Source organism: Lethenteron reissneri, chromosome 50, assembly GCF_015708825.2.
Source record: "Lethenteron reissneri isolate LAM-NWPU_2019-01 chromosome 50, ASM1570882v1, whole genome shotgun sequence".
Taxonomy (NCBI): domain Eukaryota; kingdom Metazoa; phylum Chordata; class Hyperoartia; order Petromyzontiformes; family Petromyzontidae; genus Lethenteron; species Lethenteron reissneri.
Genome location: NC_083828.1, coordinates 1,240,856 through 1,257,624, shown reverse-complemented (window position 1 = coordinate 1,257,624; position 16,769 = coordinate 1,240,856). Strand labels below are relative to the sequence as shown.

The window sequence follows — 16,769 nt, the reverse complement described above, 5'->3', positions numbered from 1 at the left end:
TGCTCGGCGTGCTGGGAACTGAAGTGCAGGCGAGGGGCGCCACCTTGCCTTGGTGCGTGCCCTTCGCGAAAAGATGCTCACACCAAAGCCTTGAGCAGAGGACATACATTACTTTATTTTGTAAGACAGCACAAGGTGGTAGGTAAACTGCAGACCATGCAGTACCCATGGACATGCAATTATTCTATGGCAGCTCTTATTAAGGCCATGACCCACTCCGAACATTTCAAGGGCAATTGTCACCGTGGGATTTCTCATTGTAGAAAACTCAATTCAGATTCAAGCTGCCCCCTCGTGGGAACGGGGCAAGAACTTCCAATCAGATGGGCAGAGGGCACAGCACTGCCTCATGGCGTCACACTACATGCATCTTTAAAAAAATGTCAGCTTCCAAATCCAGCATGAGTGGGATCTGGGCAGACGGAAGAGAAAGCCTTCCGATTGTTCTTCTGTTTAGTTATGTATTGACTGGCTGACTTCAATAAAGGAATGACGGCATGACAAGTTGACTAACCTATTAACTAGTCCTGACCCATACCTAATCATCGAGTACTCGGCCTACCCATCCCCAATCAACTAATGACTTGTACTAGGGCCTACCCCATCCCTCAGATAGTAACTACATTGCCTACCCCATCTGTAATCCGGTTCATTTACAGTCTGTAAATGAACCAGATTGTTCAGCATGCACACTTGTAATCAAGCTATGCTTTGATTGGCTAGAGCGATCTATCTCACACCATTCCATTGCCGACTCAAGTTGCCTTGGTCGTTCATGGTTAATGCATTGTAGACAACATTTGCCCTAAAATTGCCCCAGTGGATCGTGGCCTTTAGCCAAGAGGTACAAATTCACATGAGCTGACCCACACAGAACTCGAAGACGGTCGTACTTTGAGCCGACAAGGGGAAGGAACAGTCCCAAGTGTGTGCGGCTGTCACGTTTTAGATTTGTGGAACAGTTATCCTGACAAGCGCTGTAGAGCCCGTTAACGGGGTGGTACGCGATGACGGAGAAGATGGAGAAGACGGGTGAAGAGGTGTCGCTGGTTCGTGAATCTGAAGTCGAGGATGAGAGAGGAGCCATGACGGTGACGGTGTTGGCGGCATCACTTCTTCTTTTTCTTGCCCTTGCGGCTGCTGTCGCCGGGCTGGCTGGCCGGCTCGGCGCCGCCCGTCTTGGTTGTACGCGCCTTCAGCTTGGGGATCATGTCGGCCGTGTAGGTGAAGAGTGCCTGGCCTGCGCGCCACACCGTACAGAGAGATCACGTCATCGTCTCTCCATCAGTAACGCACGATTATTCGCAACACAGGTCACCATTGCGCCCGACCTCAAAGCCTGACGTTTGAATGAATTAGCGACTTAGTCCACATCTACCGGTACTAATACAATAAAGAATTAAATAGCATCGTATAACTGCGTGACAATTTCAACTTGGAACGCGCCGCAGTGTTTGCTCACTCTCGAATGAGAGAGAACGGCTCGGGGCATGAAGAGGAACCACAAACAGGTGGGACTCGGACGAGCAGCAGCAGCAAGGCGGTGAGCCGATGCCAACAATTGCCCAAGCTCTGCGGTCCCCTATATGTAATAAGATGTTTCGGCCAATTAATGAGTGTTTACATGTAGACGGGCAGTGGTGGTTATGCACACCTGTAATCCAGCACTGGAAGCAGCAAGGGTGGTGGATCGCAAAAATGTTAAGCTCCATTCCTGCGGGCGTTGAGGTGCCATACCCTGGCTCGCCAGGATGTTGCAGAGGTCGGAATCCAGTGGCTGTCCCGATGAACCATAATAATACTGCTACGTACCTGTCTCCTTAACTAACAGCTGATGTCAAAGATATCATGAGGTAATTTGAACCGTGGCGTCATGGTCCAAATTTGCCAATTCTTTAAAAATGACAACTAGAATCACACAGCAGAAACATCGCCCCCTTACTGTGAAACCACTGCAGAACTGCGCCTGTGAAACAGCTGCCCCTTCCTTTTTTGACGATCGCCCTTCGCTATCGAAACCATACCGCCAATACCAAATTTGATCAGTTATTATCACTGTAGGGAACTCTTTTCCCCCTGCCATCATTAATAATTTATTATTGTTCATTACCATTCTTAATTATGAGGGGGTTGTGCACGTGTGCTGGACTCACGAGTGGGGATGGCCTCCAGCACTGGGGAGCCGTCCTCGTTCTTCAGCTGCACGCGGATCCGTCCGCGGAACTGCACGTCGCGGTTCCACTCGCGGGGGTACATCTTGTTCTGCGGACCGCAGAGGCCACAAGGTCACACGAGCACCGCAATCCGCACAAGTTCGCAACATTTGGTGTTGGCGCAATCCTTCTTATAGTGCAGGGCTATCATCACGAGGGAAGACCCTGCCATGTTTCACACGGGGCTATAGTGTCACTCACCCTCATGCATTTATACACTCAATGCCAAAAGGTCCCATGATACAGCTGCTCACCCCGAGATATAAATACTCTGATAAGTGCATTGGCTTTGTACTCTTCCTCGTTTGGCGTTCTCTGGCCTGACACTGGTGAGACGAGGCCATGAAGAAGGCTGTCTCTGGTGTCGGCCAATGAGTTTCAAAGACAATGCCAAATATTATAATCACGGATGTTGGTTTGCATGTTCACCACAAGTCGGTGTGGTTAATGCAGACTTGATTCCTTGCAAAAGGTTTCTATTTGGTGTTTGAACATTTTAACACCAGTTTTATTGCCAAAAAGGGTCAAACCTATTCTTATTTTTCATACAAATCGACGATTTGAACTTTCAGTCGACTTGATTGACCGACCGACCGTCCGTCCCAGCTCCAGCGATGGAGTACGTTGAGGCCTTACCTCTACCACAACGTTCATGCCCGCCGCTACGAGGACATCCCTGATCTCCACGTAGGTCGGATTCTCCACCGCCTGATGGCACACACACACCGAGATTCCAATTGGTAAACACCTAATTGGCCAATGAGTAGCAATTACTAAACGTCAAGCAGAGAAGTGTTGACAACAGAGGATTGCGGGGTGCACTGCGCTCCAAACCGGGCGAACCAAGTTTGATTCCTGGCCACAGCTAAATCAGTGGCGGCCGGGAAAATTCTGAACCGTTTCTCGGTGCACACTTCACCAATCCGCACTCGGGGGGATGGTTAAGGGTCAAACAAGGCACGCTTGACAGACACGGCATAGGGAGGCCCTAACTGAGCAGTGGCTTGACAGAGACAAGCTGCTGTACGTAATCAAGATTGTACGTTAATTATACAGGTAGGAACAACAGGTTCCACACTGCCCACCAGGGATTATTTGTCTGTCACGCATAATTGTCTGTCGTGCACGAATTCGCTGACCAACCAAGTTCCTACCTGCCCACTCCGAAGGGACGTGTTTAATTACGATGATTTACGACGAGAGCCGCCCCTCACCTTATCCTTTGGTACCCTCCTCCCTTCCGCTATCGTCTTCTTGCTGTTCAGGTACGCGGGGTAGATGCAGACGAACCTGTGGCAACACGCCACAAACAAGACGGGGCATCACGGGTGGGATGAGACCGTGTCGCATCATAAACACCGGTGATGATTCTCAGCGCATAGTAATTCCACGAACCTCCTGACATTGGAGCATGGGTAAAACATTTCATCGCATTTATAATTAGTTTATTTTGGGTTAGTTCGTGTATGTCAATGTTTTAATTAAAAACCCTCCACCACCCGACACAGCCTATCATGTCGGAAAATATGCCAACTAATTTTGCTTTGGCGTATTTTCCAACTCTCAAGGGATGTGGTTATGATCAGCTGCTCAAACTGAATTCGCGATGATGCATTAACCCTGCTCACTCATTCAAGAGGTCATCACGGCCATACACTCGCAACAGACGCGTTCGCGCCACGCCATCGCTTCTTCCCCGATGCCAGATTTCGCAGTTAACGTCATGTCGACACCAGACGGACGCCATCCATTTGTTCATCATTATCAGCAGTGGTCTCTCCACTGCTGGATGAAGGCCTCATCGCCATGCGGCCGTCATCACGATTCTACGATGTAAGAATCCATCTGGCGAGCTAATTGCATCGCTCCATCTCCGCAATCAACGTTTTGTTTTATATGAGAAACACGTTGGTTAAGTCGCAATAGCTTGTGGTGATGCTGTACCGTCCGCCTTCGACATATGTTTCGGAAAATAACGAAAGTGGAACAATAACCGCGAAACGTGCTCGAACTGACTCGGAGAGCCTGAGGAGCACGAGGATGAGAGAACACACAAGCGGGATGGAGACTTCTTCATCTCCATGCGATGAAGTGACGGGGGCTTCGGAAGGCCACGTCATGGCGAGAAGGGATGTTGGTGGGCGTGTGGTCGAGACTAATGAATGAGTGTCAGCCAGGGAAGGGAACGCGTCCCAGAGAGAGAGATGGTACCCACGGGGAGATGGAGCGGTGGAATCAGTTTGCGTGCGAGCCCCCAGAGGGTTTCACGATCATCGCGGAGTCGTGAAGGCCTCCATCCAGCAGTTGATTTGACCAAGGCGGGTACCGATTAAATTTAATTACAAACAAAATTGCAATCGCAGACATGCCTCGCAACTTTATTGTGTCGCCTCAGTGTCTCAATTTGCGCGTTAAAACAACGAAATAATTATAAACGTTAAGGAGTTGTGACGGAACCCGTGTTATTCGCGCACCCGTCACCGCCCTAGACTAGCGCCGCGTACCGACCCAGCGGCTTCGCTGGCGGGCGGGCAACTCAGGCCAGGCCGTGGTCGTGAGTGGGCCCGTCGTGAAGTCGGTCATCCTCACTCCCCTTTGCCTTCCCCAGGTCCCTGTCGCTCACCTCTCCTTGTCGGCGGGCGTCTTGTTGAGGTGCGACATAACGCAACAGTCGATGGCTGTGGTCGGGATTCCGTCGAAGTCGACGTAGTGTAGCGTCAGGCCTCGGTGGGAGTCCGGGTCCCACCCAGCACTAGGCCCGGGGACAAACCGCGTCCCCAAGTCACTCTTATTGTATTACAGAAAAGTGTTAAAGATGAAATTACATTTACAATCTACCTAGAGAAGCACAGACACGCCGCGTGGATGCCGTAGAGGATGTTTTGAGTCGCGGCTCTGGTTACTCGGAGCGCTGCGAGTGGTGTCCGCACGGCCTCCCAGCTGCCTCTGGAAGGGGCCGGTGGCTGCAGCGAGTTAATTATTTATTTAGATTTGGCTCCGACTCACGCGAGCCGCGGGTTTAGGTCGCGAGAGACGCGCGCCCTGAGTTTAATACGAACGGCGACTATTTTGTTTTTGTTTTACGTTGATAATATATTGGAAAAAATTTTGCTGTTTTTTATTTAATTATCGATCTGCAAAAAACACGCCGAGAGGTATCGACGGCGGCGGCATGGCGCCACCACGTGGCCACTGCTTGCCACGCCGGTCACTCCCACGCGGTTTCGTGTCACTTTCAAAGGCACTTAACGCGGTGGAATGCATTGGCTTGCGTGGTGAAGTATGGTCAATTAACGATCCCTGCCCCCTCCCCCCCCACTAACCCACGTGGCGTTCCCAGGCGGGACCTTCATTCTGCAATGGAGTCGGCGCGACTACACATTTCCCAAGCTCTGCGGTCCTCTTTCCTCTATATATCAAGATGTCATCGGGGCAATTAATTGGGAGGAAACCACAGCAACCGGAGAAAATCAACGCATGCGAGGGGGAGAAACTCTATCCCATACATTCGGAACTGGTGGAGTCCACACTTTGCATTCACATGAGGAAGAGCGTTCAGCTGGCTACCAAGCTAGCCAGGCTAGCCAGGTAAATGATCCTGCATGTGGCCTGTGATCCAGCACTGTGGGGACAGCGAAGGTTGGTGGATCATGGCACAAATGCTGCGATAGGGATTTCCCCGAGTGCCCCGGTTTCCTCCCACGTGTAAACACTCATTCGTTGGCCGATAACGCCTCAATACCGCAGAGATTGGGCAAATATTGGCACTGGATCATCTCGTCGCTGCCTTGCTGCTTCTCTGTGGTTCCTTGTGCATCCGAGACGTTCTTGCTCTACGAGAAAGAGCAAATACTGTGCGGTGGTGCGTTACACATTAACATTATGATTGCCAGCATTGGTTAAAGGCAGGCACAGGACAAAAAAATAAATGCATTAAACTGGAGAATGTTTACTGAAAATAGCTCATTGGTGATGTGGGGTCACGCTTGGTTTCGGGCATCCAAAGGTTTGTGCTTGGGGAAGGTGTCTGCATCACGATTCATCTTGGATACCCTTGCGATTGAGGCTGCATTTTATATTGCCTTCATCTCCCGGTGTAATACAGGTGAAATACCACGACAGGGAGTGCTAAGCGTCATAGGAATATTTACAAGCATGGACACGAGCATTTGAGGTCAAAGTTTTATTTCAAGAGGAAAAGGTCACGTGTCTCTAGGCGAGCCCAGCCATCCCAAGATTGTGATTAAACGAAATCGTGAAACGCCACACCCTCTTTCCATCTCGCCGACAGGCGAGTATAATCAGCTTGCCGATATGCACGGTTGGCTACGTACGGTGCGAAAGAAGTTCAACATACATGAGTACATCATAAGCCGTGAGATAACCACTGTTGGGATGGAGGCCCCCTCTCCAAACTGTCGCCATCCCTCAGTTACAAAATATAACGATCCATCCTCGCTCCTGCACAACGGGTCATCTCATCGCTCCATCTCCTCGGCAGGCGCCCTCCCTTTAGCTGGCTACTCACAGTCGTTATTCTCGGCTCCCAGTCAGCACCCTTGACACCCTTGATGGCGACGTGTCCTGCCCAAGCCCACTCACAACTGACCCAAACGAGGTCTGATGATACAAATTATGCAGTCAGAATGTCAATGCATTAAAAGTAAGAGTTTTATTGAGGAAAGGTGTGCTATCAGGTGGTATTGATAATGCGCAGAATTATCTATCAAATGCACCACAATAAAATCTGCTCTTTTTGTTTTTATCCCAAGTCTCTTGGATTTTATTTTTCAATGGTGAATGGGTACAGTAATGTCAGGTCACACCTCTAATTATATTTATAAAAAAATGATCACTGAGATTCAACTCTATTGCAGGAAGGGTCCTACATCAGGATGTTTGGTCAACTCCACATTCGAGTGTTTGGACTGCGGAACGAAATCAGAGTACCCAGTTAAAATAAAGCATGCATACAATGTGATAACTCCCAAGAGCTCTGCACAGTGCAGTTTGTGCATCCACGTGCACTGCTGCCATAACTCCTGGTCACTTAGTAGCCTGGCATGTTTGAGATTTTCGCACATCTCTGTTATCCACCAACCCTTTCCTCTACAGCGCTGGATCACAGGTGCGCGCGGATATCTGGCGCAATCACACACAATACAGGGTTGGCCTTCAAACATTCAAAAGCGATAATGGCATAAATACACACACCCCCAAGAAGGCACAATTATTTTCTTTAGTACACATTTAAAAGCCACCTGCTTTTTAATCCCACCACCAATCCAGCATTCCCTCTGCATCATCCTCATGCTTATAATTAGCCACGGCCAATCCGCGCCTGGACGAAGGCTTCTCCAAGCCGTTTCCATCTCTCACGGTAACAATCCATCCTTAACCTGCACAAGAGTCCATTTCATTGCTCCATCTCCCTCCGTGCACGTGGAACAAGTTAATTTAAAAATAATTTATCCTGCAGAGACATGCCAATGCAGAGGAAGAAAGTAACCATCAAAAGAAGCCCGATGCTCCGCTCATGTTCACGCTGGCCCACTGCTAATGGACACGCCTTGCAGCCGGTCAAAATCCACATAAGCATGACATATGCAAACTGCAGCAGTCGCTCAGCTCTTATTTTTAGCTACACTCCTATGCTGCGTGACCCAGGCAGACTGAGTTTGAAGCTTCATTAATGAGAGGACTTTAAAGTGATGGGGGAGCATGTCATCATGGCACTAGCGACGTCGTGACATCACTCATGTATTATTATGGTAAATCAGTGACATCACTGCAGTGCTATGATGAAAAGCTTGACCTAATTTGGCCTTTTCTTACCAAGCTGGCAGCCGCAGTCTTCAGAAGACTTTTCGCGCAAGTGTCGTTAACGAGCACCTATGAAGGCCGGCACACCGCACACGAGGGGGGTGGGTGGCCAACAATGCACAGCCGCCTTCGTCTCTCCAATGATTGTGTTTTCACACCGCTCCAGGTTCTAGTTTTGAATGCTGAGTCAACATGGGGGGGGGGGGGGCAACGCGGGACCTCTTAAAATATTTGCCACTGTCTAATAGTCGTAAGCAGAACTGAACTCAGATCACCGAAGTTTTTAGCAGAGCGCGCGACCCACTATGCTACCGCTACCCACCCATACACACATGCGTAAACCGTGTAGCAAAAACATTTAGAACTGTTTGTTTTCTTGGATTGTATCTTCCCATAAAACGCATCATCACGTCGCCGAGGTCGTCCTGGCACTCGAGAGACCGTGGCGCTACGTGACTCTACGGTGTTTGACTTTCAAGTCCACCGTTTTGATGAGGCGGGTGTGGAAGTGGCGGTGGGAGTACTGCAGGCCGGCAATGTGAGACAGTATCTGAGGCGACTTTGCACCTCCCACGTACACGGGCACCAACCTGAACAAAACGGATGGCTCCAAGCATTGATGTAGGCTCCAGTGCATAATGGATCTGTACCAGGCTGACTCCAGTGACTGCGGGGACAGCACCACCACGGAGCAGCGGCTGCTTTGGATGACATTGGTGACTGCTTTGATGGCCAGCTCACCAGCCACCTCATCGACATGGTCCACAAAGCGGCGGAGATCCTTTGAGTCGAGCGTGTTCGTGATGTCTTCCGCCACCGCGCTGTCCTCCTCGCAATACCACAGGGAGTAGTCATAAATCATGCGTCTCTCGCTGGAGGAGCTTGGCTGCTTGGACGTGGCACGAACCATTCGGTTCTCAGGTGTCGGTCGCCCAAGATTTCCCTTCACCGGGAAAACCACGACCGGCAGCCCAACATCACCGAAACGTGCCTTGCGTGGAAAGTACGATAACGGTACCAGCTAAGTGGTTAAAAAAGAAAGGTTAAAATGCAGCCCTGCAATTACTTGCTCAAACCCCTGCTGGTGGAAGGGCTAATGGTACACAATGGTAAGTGGCAATATTTCACGTTACTACCAAGTACGACTTCAAATTTACCAGCAGGTCATGAGAAGCACTGAATAAACCTGTCAGGATGTGAGAAAAGGGTCAAGGGAATGTACCGTCCAGTATGCTGATAAATACTAAAGACCAGCCCACGAAACTTCAGCGTACCCTAACAATCACTTGTAAACACTAATTTGAGAAGGGCTGGGAACTCTGCATGCGGTGCCACGTGATTTGATGCGACGGGCTTTCACGATTCCGTGTCTCCGGAAGCGGGGGACAACCGAGAAGGCACCTCCCTCAGGCCACCAGGCCTGCGCCCTCGTTGGCCTTGGCCTGTAGCTCGGCGACGGTGGCCTGCAGCTCCTCCTCGCTGCTCTGCAGCTGCTGAAGCTTCTCGTCCAACAGGCTCCGCGCGGCACGCAGCTGCTGGTGCGTCTCCACGAAGCGCCGGCAGCGCTGGAAGCAGTCGTGGACCTGGGTGTCTGTGGTCTCGTGCTCAGGACGCCCGCCCATGTCCTGCACCCCTGCTCCTCCTCCTGTGCCAGAGGTGACATTTGAGAGCAGAGCTTAGTGCAGTGGCATAACAACTGAGTGTGTAGGCCGGGAACTGGAACCCCTGTGACAGGGGTTTTCAGGCACCAGGCTACAAAGACCTTATCTTAACGTAATTTATATAGCGCTTTAACCAAGGCGCTTTGCAGCGAGTTAACAACGGCACGTATGACTGTAATGGTGAAGATGAGGCGAATGAAACACATGAGAGGAAGTAATGGGTGAACCTGTGATGCGTGAATTAAGTAAAAGCTAAATTAATGACAGCAAATTATGATGAATGGATGGGGAAGGAGTGGTAGCCAGGGAGAGAGATTATGAAGAGGGAGCAGGAACGGTAGTGGTTCAGATAGGGGACATTGTGGACAGATGGCCCAATAGAAATCCTTGCACTCGAGCCCATGCCAACCACGCTCAGCGAGAGCTCAGTCATTCTCCTGTGCACGCAACCCCCTTCTCTCGTCCATCCGTGCTGTCCCCCTAAGTCCAGACTCAATACCATGTTTATTCTCCTTGTGCCTGTTACGGATTGCCTCTAAATACAATGAAGACATATACACCTTTTTGTACAGATGTGGTTACATGTAGTCGCTGAAAATTCCATATTGTATTGACATACACTGAGACCCATAGATCCGTAGGGACTCATACACTCAGTCCCACAGACTCATTACGTGCAGACCCATAGGCTCACACAGAGATCTATAGACTCGGAGAGAGATCAAGACTGACAGAGACCCACGACTGCCTGCCTCTATAAAAATGAATACGCTGCATACATCAGTAGCGATTCTAAATTACAGAATGGGCCTGAGTACTTAGCAAGACCGGTTTGTGTTACGCGACTAGAACATGCGATGTATGAGCATTCTTACTAGGTGACTACAGAATTAATTTTTATTAGTAACATATTTGGTGTGGGGACGATGATGATGAAAGGTTTACACTGAAGGAGGCAATGGGACCCACGGCCACCCAAGTTTCACGTTGGCTTTGTTTTTAGCGGACGAGAACTCCAGAGAGCCAGGTTCACAAGTGACCTTGCTCACCACACTCACACACAGAGATGCATAGACATGTCGATACATAGAGGGAGATACACACACATAGATATATTGATACATAGAGATAGATAGATACACAGAGACGGAAAAATATAGTACATTGAGATACACAGAGACATATAGATATACAAAGATACACAGATAGATACACAGAGATAGACAGATAGAGACATCGATACAAGGAGACAGATAGATACATAGAGACAGATACAAATCGTACATAGACACACAAATACAGAGAGACACGACATAGTTTCGAGTTGAAGATGATTTTGTTTAACCAGGCAAGAATGCAAGAGACCAAGGACAGTGACCTCTATCACCGAAAAGACAAACTCAATGACGTAAACAAAGTTACAACGATTAAGCAAATCGAAATCTATGCAAAAAAACGTGTTCCATAAGGCACCCAAAACGATGCACAAACATAACCACTATTAGCAACATTACATTCTATCAACATCGAGATGTACACGAGTCGCGACTATTGCGGCTTCTTTAAGTGTCCACACGATAAGTCCGCTCCGTCGCGCTCTCGTGTGTGGTGGCCACGTCGCCTCTGAGCACCTCGGCTGGACACTTACCCGGCACAACAAACAAACCAAAGACTTTAAATCGCGCAACTTTCAACCCTCCGAGCATTGCCCAAGTACGTGAAGGTTCACACGGGAGGGAGGCCTTCGCCAGGCAGTAGGCGGCCTCGGGGTGGGTGGGTGAGTGGGTGAGTGGGTGGGTAGGTAGGTAGGTGGGTAGGTGGGTAGGTAGGTAGGTGAGTGGGTGGGTAGGTGACTGGGTGGGTAGGTGGGTGGGTGGGTGAGTGGGTAAGTGAGTGGGTGGTTGAGTGGGTGGGTAGGTAGGTGAGTAGGTGGGTGAGTAGGTGGGTAGGTAGGTGAGTAGGTGGGAAGGTGAGTGAGTGGGTGGGTGAGTGGGTAGGTGAGTGGGTGGGTAGGTGAGTGGGTGGGTAGGTGAGTGGGTGGGTGAGTGGGTGAGTGGGTGGGTGGGTGGGTGAGTGGGTGAGTGGGTGAGTGGGTGGGTGGGTGGGTGAGTGGGTGAGTGGGTGGGTGGGTGGGTGAGTGAGTGGGTGGGTAGGTGGGTGAGTGGTGGGTGGGTGGTGAGTGGGTGGGGTGGTGGGTGAGTGGGTGGGTGGTGGGTGAGTGGTGGGTGGGGGTGGGTGGGTGAGTGGGTGGGTGGGTGGGTGAGTGGGTGGGTGGGTGGGTGGGTGGGTGGGTGAGTGGGGGGTGGGGGGTGGGTGAGTGGGTGGGTGGGTGGGTGAGGTGGGTGGGTGGGTGGGTGGGTGGGTGAGTGGGTGGGTGAGTGGGTGGGTGAGTAGGTGAGTGGGTGGTGGGTGGGTGTGGTGAGTGGGTGGTGGTGGGTTGGGTGAGTGGGTGGGTGGGTGGTGAGTGGGTGGTGGGTGGGTGAGTGGGTGGGTGGGTGGGTGAGTGGTGGGTGGAGTGGGGGGGTGGGTGGGTGGGAGTGGGTGGGTGGTGGTGGTGGGTGGGTGAGTGAGTGGGTGGGGTGGGTGAGTGAGTGGGTGGGTGGGTGGGGGGTGAGTGGGTGGGGGTGGGTGAGTGGGGGTGGTGTGTGGGTGGGTGGGTGAGTGGGGTGGGTGGGTGGTGGTGTGAGTGGGTGGGTGGTTGGGTGGGTGGGTGAGTGGGTGGGTGGTGGGTGGGTGGGTGGGGAGGTGGGTGGTGGGTGGGTGGTGGGTGGGTGAGTGGAGTGGGTGGGGTGCGTGGGGGTGGGTGGGTGGGTGGGTGATGTGGGTGGGTGGTGTGAGTGGGTGGGTGGGGTGGGTGGGTGGGTGAGTGGGTGGGTGAGTGTGGGTGGGTGGGTGAGTGGGTGGGTGGGTGAGTGGGTGGGTGGGTGAGTGGGTGAGTGGGTGGGTGGGTGGGTGGGTGGGTGGTGGGTGGGTGGGTGGGTGGAGTGGGTGAGTGGGTTGGGGGTGGGGGTGAGTGGGTGGAGGTGGGTGGGTGGGTGGGTGGGTGGGTGGGTGGGTGGTGAGTGGGTGGGGTGGGGATGGTGGGTGGGTTGGGTGGGTGGGTGGGTGGGTGGGTGAGTGGGTGGGTGGGTGGGTGGGTGGGTGAGTGGGTGGGTGGGTGGGTGAGTGGGTGATGGTGGGTGGTGAGTGGGTGGTGTGAGGTGGTGGGTGGGTGTGAGTGGGGGTGGTGGGTGAGTGGGTGGGTGGGTGAGTGGAGTGGGTGAGGTGGGGTGAGTGGGGTGAGTGGGTGGGTGGGTGGGTGAGTGGGTGGGTGAGTGGGTGAGTGAGTGGGTGAGTGAGTGGGTGAGTGAGTGAGTGGGTGAGTGAGTGGGTGGGTGAGTGGGTGGGTGAGTGAGTGGGTGAGTGGGTGGGTGAGTGAGTGGGTGGGTGAGTGAGTGGGTGAGTGAGTGGGTGAGTGAGTGGGTGAGTGAGTGGGTGAGTGGGTGGGTGAGTGGGTGAGTGAGTGAGTGGGTGAGTGGGTGAGTGAGTGAGTGAGTGGGTGAGTGAGTGGGTGAGTGAGTGAGTGGGTGAGTGAGTGAGTGAGTGGGTGAGTGGGTGAGTGAGTAGACGGGTAGGTGAGTGAGTAGGCGGGTAGGTGAGTGAGTAGGCGGGTAGGTGAGTGAGTAGGCGGGTAGGTGAGTGAGTAGGTGAGCGAGTAGGTGGGTGAGTAGGTGAGTGAGTGTCTCGACTCGCCTTCACTCTCCTCGGAGAAGCTGAACACGGGGTCCGAGGGCCCTGCGCCGTGGACGTCCTCCACCACCTCCTCCACCGTGGGCGGCTCGGGCCGCGAAGGCAGCGGCGCCCTTTTCCTGCCTTTGGCGGACATTCCCCTGCGGGCGGCGGCCCGGGCCTACCCCCGCAGGCTTTCGGCGGCTTTCCTAGCGCCTGAGCGCGGCGGCCGCCGCCGCCCCGGCGAGCTGTGGGCGGCGGCGTTCGCGACCCCAGCAGCTCAATTCCAGGGTTCCGCTCACTCGCTCACGTGGCCGACTGACGGGGGCGGTGATCGTTTTGGATTTGTGAGGATAACAAAACTAAAATATATATATAAAAAAAGATGCAATTTGCCAAGTGAAGTCGCGTACTCAGCTTCAGCCGCAATCGGCGCACCACGTCGTGTCAGAGGTAAAACCTCTGACCTGGCGCGTCGTGTCAGAGGTAAAACCTCCGACTTGGCGCGTCGTGTCAGAGATAAAACCTCTAACTTGGCGCGTCGTGTCAGAGGTAAAACCTCTGACTTGGCGCGTCGTGTCAGAGGTAAAACCTCCGACTTGGCGCGTCGTGTCAGAGATAAAACCTCTGACTTGGCGCGTCGTGTCAGAGATAAAACTTCCGACTTGGCGCGTCGTGTCAGAGGTAAAACCTCTGACTTGGCGCGTCGTGTCAGAGGTAAAACCTCTGACTTGGCGCGTCGTGTCAGAGGTAAAACCTCTGACTTGGCGCGTCGTGTCAGAGGTAAAACCTCTGACTTGGCGCGTCGTGTCAGAGGTAAAACCTCTGACTTGGCGCGTCGTGTCAGAGGTAAAACCTCTGACTTGGCGCGTCGTGTCAGAGGTAAAACCTCTGACTTGGCGCGTCGTGTCAGAGGTAAAACCTCTGACTTGGCGCGTCGTGTCAGAGGTAAAACCTCTGACTTGGCGCGTCGTGTCAGAGGTAAAACCTCTGACTTGGCGCGTCGTGTCAGAGGTAAAACCTCTGACTTGGCGCGTCGTGTCAGAGGTAAAACCTCTGACTTGGCGCGTCGTGTCAGAGGTAAAACCTCTGACTTGGCGCGTCGTGTCAGAGGTAAAACCTCTGACTTGGCGCGTCGCTCACGCGCAGACGCCGAGGCGGGGAACCTGCGACCTGACATGAGCAGTCACCACGTGGGCAGCAATCTCGCATCATCATCGTCATAGCCCTCATCATCATACTCATACTCATCATACTTATCATCATCATACTCATCATCATCGTCATAGCCCTCATCATCATACTCATCATCATCATCATACTCATCATCATCGTCATAGCCCTCCTCATCATACTCATCATCATCATACTCATCATCATACTCATCATCATCGTCATAGCCCTCCTCATCATACTCATCATCATCATACTCATCATCATCATCATACTCATCATCATCATACTCATCATCATACTCATCATCATCATACTCATCATCATACTCATCATCATCATCATACTCATCATCATCATCATACTCATCATCATCATACTCATCATCATCGTCATAGCCCTCCTCATCATACTCATCATCATCATACTCATCATCATCATACTCATCATCATACTCATCATCATCGTCATAGCCCTCATCATCATGCTCATCATCATCATACTCATCATCATCGTCATAGCCCTCATCATCATACTCATCATCATCATACTCATCATCATCATACTCATCATCATACTCATCATCATCATCGTCATAGCCCTCCTCATCATACTCATCATCATACTCATCATCATCATCATACTCATCATCATCATACTCATCATCATAATCATACTCATCATCATACTCATCATCATCATCATACTCATCATCATCATACTCCTTATCATCATCATACTCATCATCATCATACTCATCATCATCATACCCCTCATCATCATACTCATCATCATCATCATACCACTCATCATCATACTCATTATCATCATACTCATTATCATCATCATACTCATCATCATCATAACCCTCCTCCGCCTTAAACGTCGTACTCTCGACTTAAAGCTTTCGTGACTGCAGGAATTCATATTCTTTGGGTCTTTCGGTAAAGTCACGTCGATATAGGTTCAAAGAAACTATATCTATGTGGTTCAAATAATCTATAGTTGTTCTCAATATTGTAGTCATTGTTGTTATTACCATTGTAAGTTGTTATTGTTGTTGTTGTAGCAGCCAACAACTCTCAGATAGTCGGACTGAGCGCAAACTCCAAATACACAGCAGCAGGCGCCAGCGTTCGTGATCTAGCCCACGCTCTCCTGCACACCAGGCGAGGTAGTTCACATCTCATATTCTTAGGTTGTTTCGGTAAAGTCACGTAAGTAAAAATTAAAATTAATAAAAGTAAAATAAAATAATAAAATAATATACTTTACTTTTATTAATTTTTTTTACCTACGTGACTTTACCGAAAAAACCTAAGAATATGAATCCTTGCAGTCACGAAAGCTTCAAATCTAGAATTAGTCAACATCTCGCCAATCATCCCGAAAGTGCCCGCACGGTCTCCACAAATGGGCAGAACCACGAGTCGTCTGTGCCCACACGGGCGCTGGGTGACGTGTGGGGTGACGTGTGGATGCCCCCCACCACCAGCACCACCACCAGCACCACCAGCACCACCACCAGCACCACCACCAGCACCAGCAGCACCAGCACCACCAGCAGCACCACCACCACCAGCACCACCAGCACCACCAGCAGCACCACCACCCGCAGCACCACCAGCACCACCACCAGCACCACCAGCAGTAGCACCAGCACCACCAGCAGCAGCAGCAGCTCCTACAGGACCAGTGGTGGCCACGGCGGGGATATCAGAACAGTTCGCTGTGGGCCTCGGGACGAATCTGATGGCGAATACAAATCCCCCCGACGAATACTAATTATTATTGTATCTTATCTTATTCTTGTATGGATGTCTGTTTAGCTACTCGTATGTGAGCATACATTTGCTGTTTTTATTGAAAATGCAATATTTGATATCTCAAAAACCTGATGTAATAGACAAAAACTGACAAAGATTTGGAATCAGCAGCCCAAAATTACCTTAAACCCGTTGGAATACCTTATGCCAGAAAAAGTGTGTTGACCAGTGTTATTAGAACTTTGAGCAGATACCAACGTCTGTCGCTTGAGGGCGCGAGTGCTTGGTGATTGTCTTTTGGTATGATGTTCCGTGTCCATGGCAACAGCTTCGTGGTTCAGGAGCTGGGTGTGAAACGTCGAGTCCTGCTGCTGGCCACGATGAGAAGGGCTTCAGCAGAGAGAGAGAGTTTTGCGTCGTTCTGC

At 51.3% G+C, this 16,769-nt stretch overlaps 2 protein-coding genes across 2 annotated transcripts; both read right to left on the bottom strand.

Annotated features, from left to right (window-relative positions):
* Window positions 1-95: 95 nt before the first annotated feature.
* Window positions 96-5,294, bottom strand: SRP19 (signal recognition particle 19). Its single transcript, XM_061572396.1, has 5 exons — window positions 4,837-5,294; window positions 3,428-3,503; window positions 2,850-2,921; window positions 2,154-2,262; window positions 96-1,240 (listed from the first exon to the last, which is right to left on the bottom strand). The coding sequence occupies exons 1-5, from the start codon at window positions 4,872-4,874 to the stop codon at window positions 1,110-1,112; spliced, it is 426 nt and encodes a 141-aa protein (XP_061428380.1). The 5' UTR covers window positions 4,875-5,294; the 3' UTR covers window positions 96-1,109.
* Window positions 5,295-6,388: 1,094 nt separating this feature from the next.
* Window positions 6,389-13,859, bottom strand: C50H19orf25 (chromosome 50 C19orf25 homolog). The gene is made up of 2 exons (XM_061572397.1): window positions 13,430-13,859; window positions 6,389-9,681 (listed from the first exon to the last, which is right to left on the bottom strand). Exons 1-2 carry the CDS (start codon window positions 13,560-13,562, stop codon window positions 9,443-9,445), a joined length of 372 nt encoding a protein of 123 aa, XP_061428381.1. The 5' UTR covers window positions 13,563-13,859; the 3' UTR covers window positions 6,389-9,442.
* Between the last annotated feature and the right edge of the window lie 2,910 nt (window positions 13,860-16,769).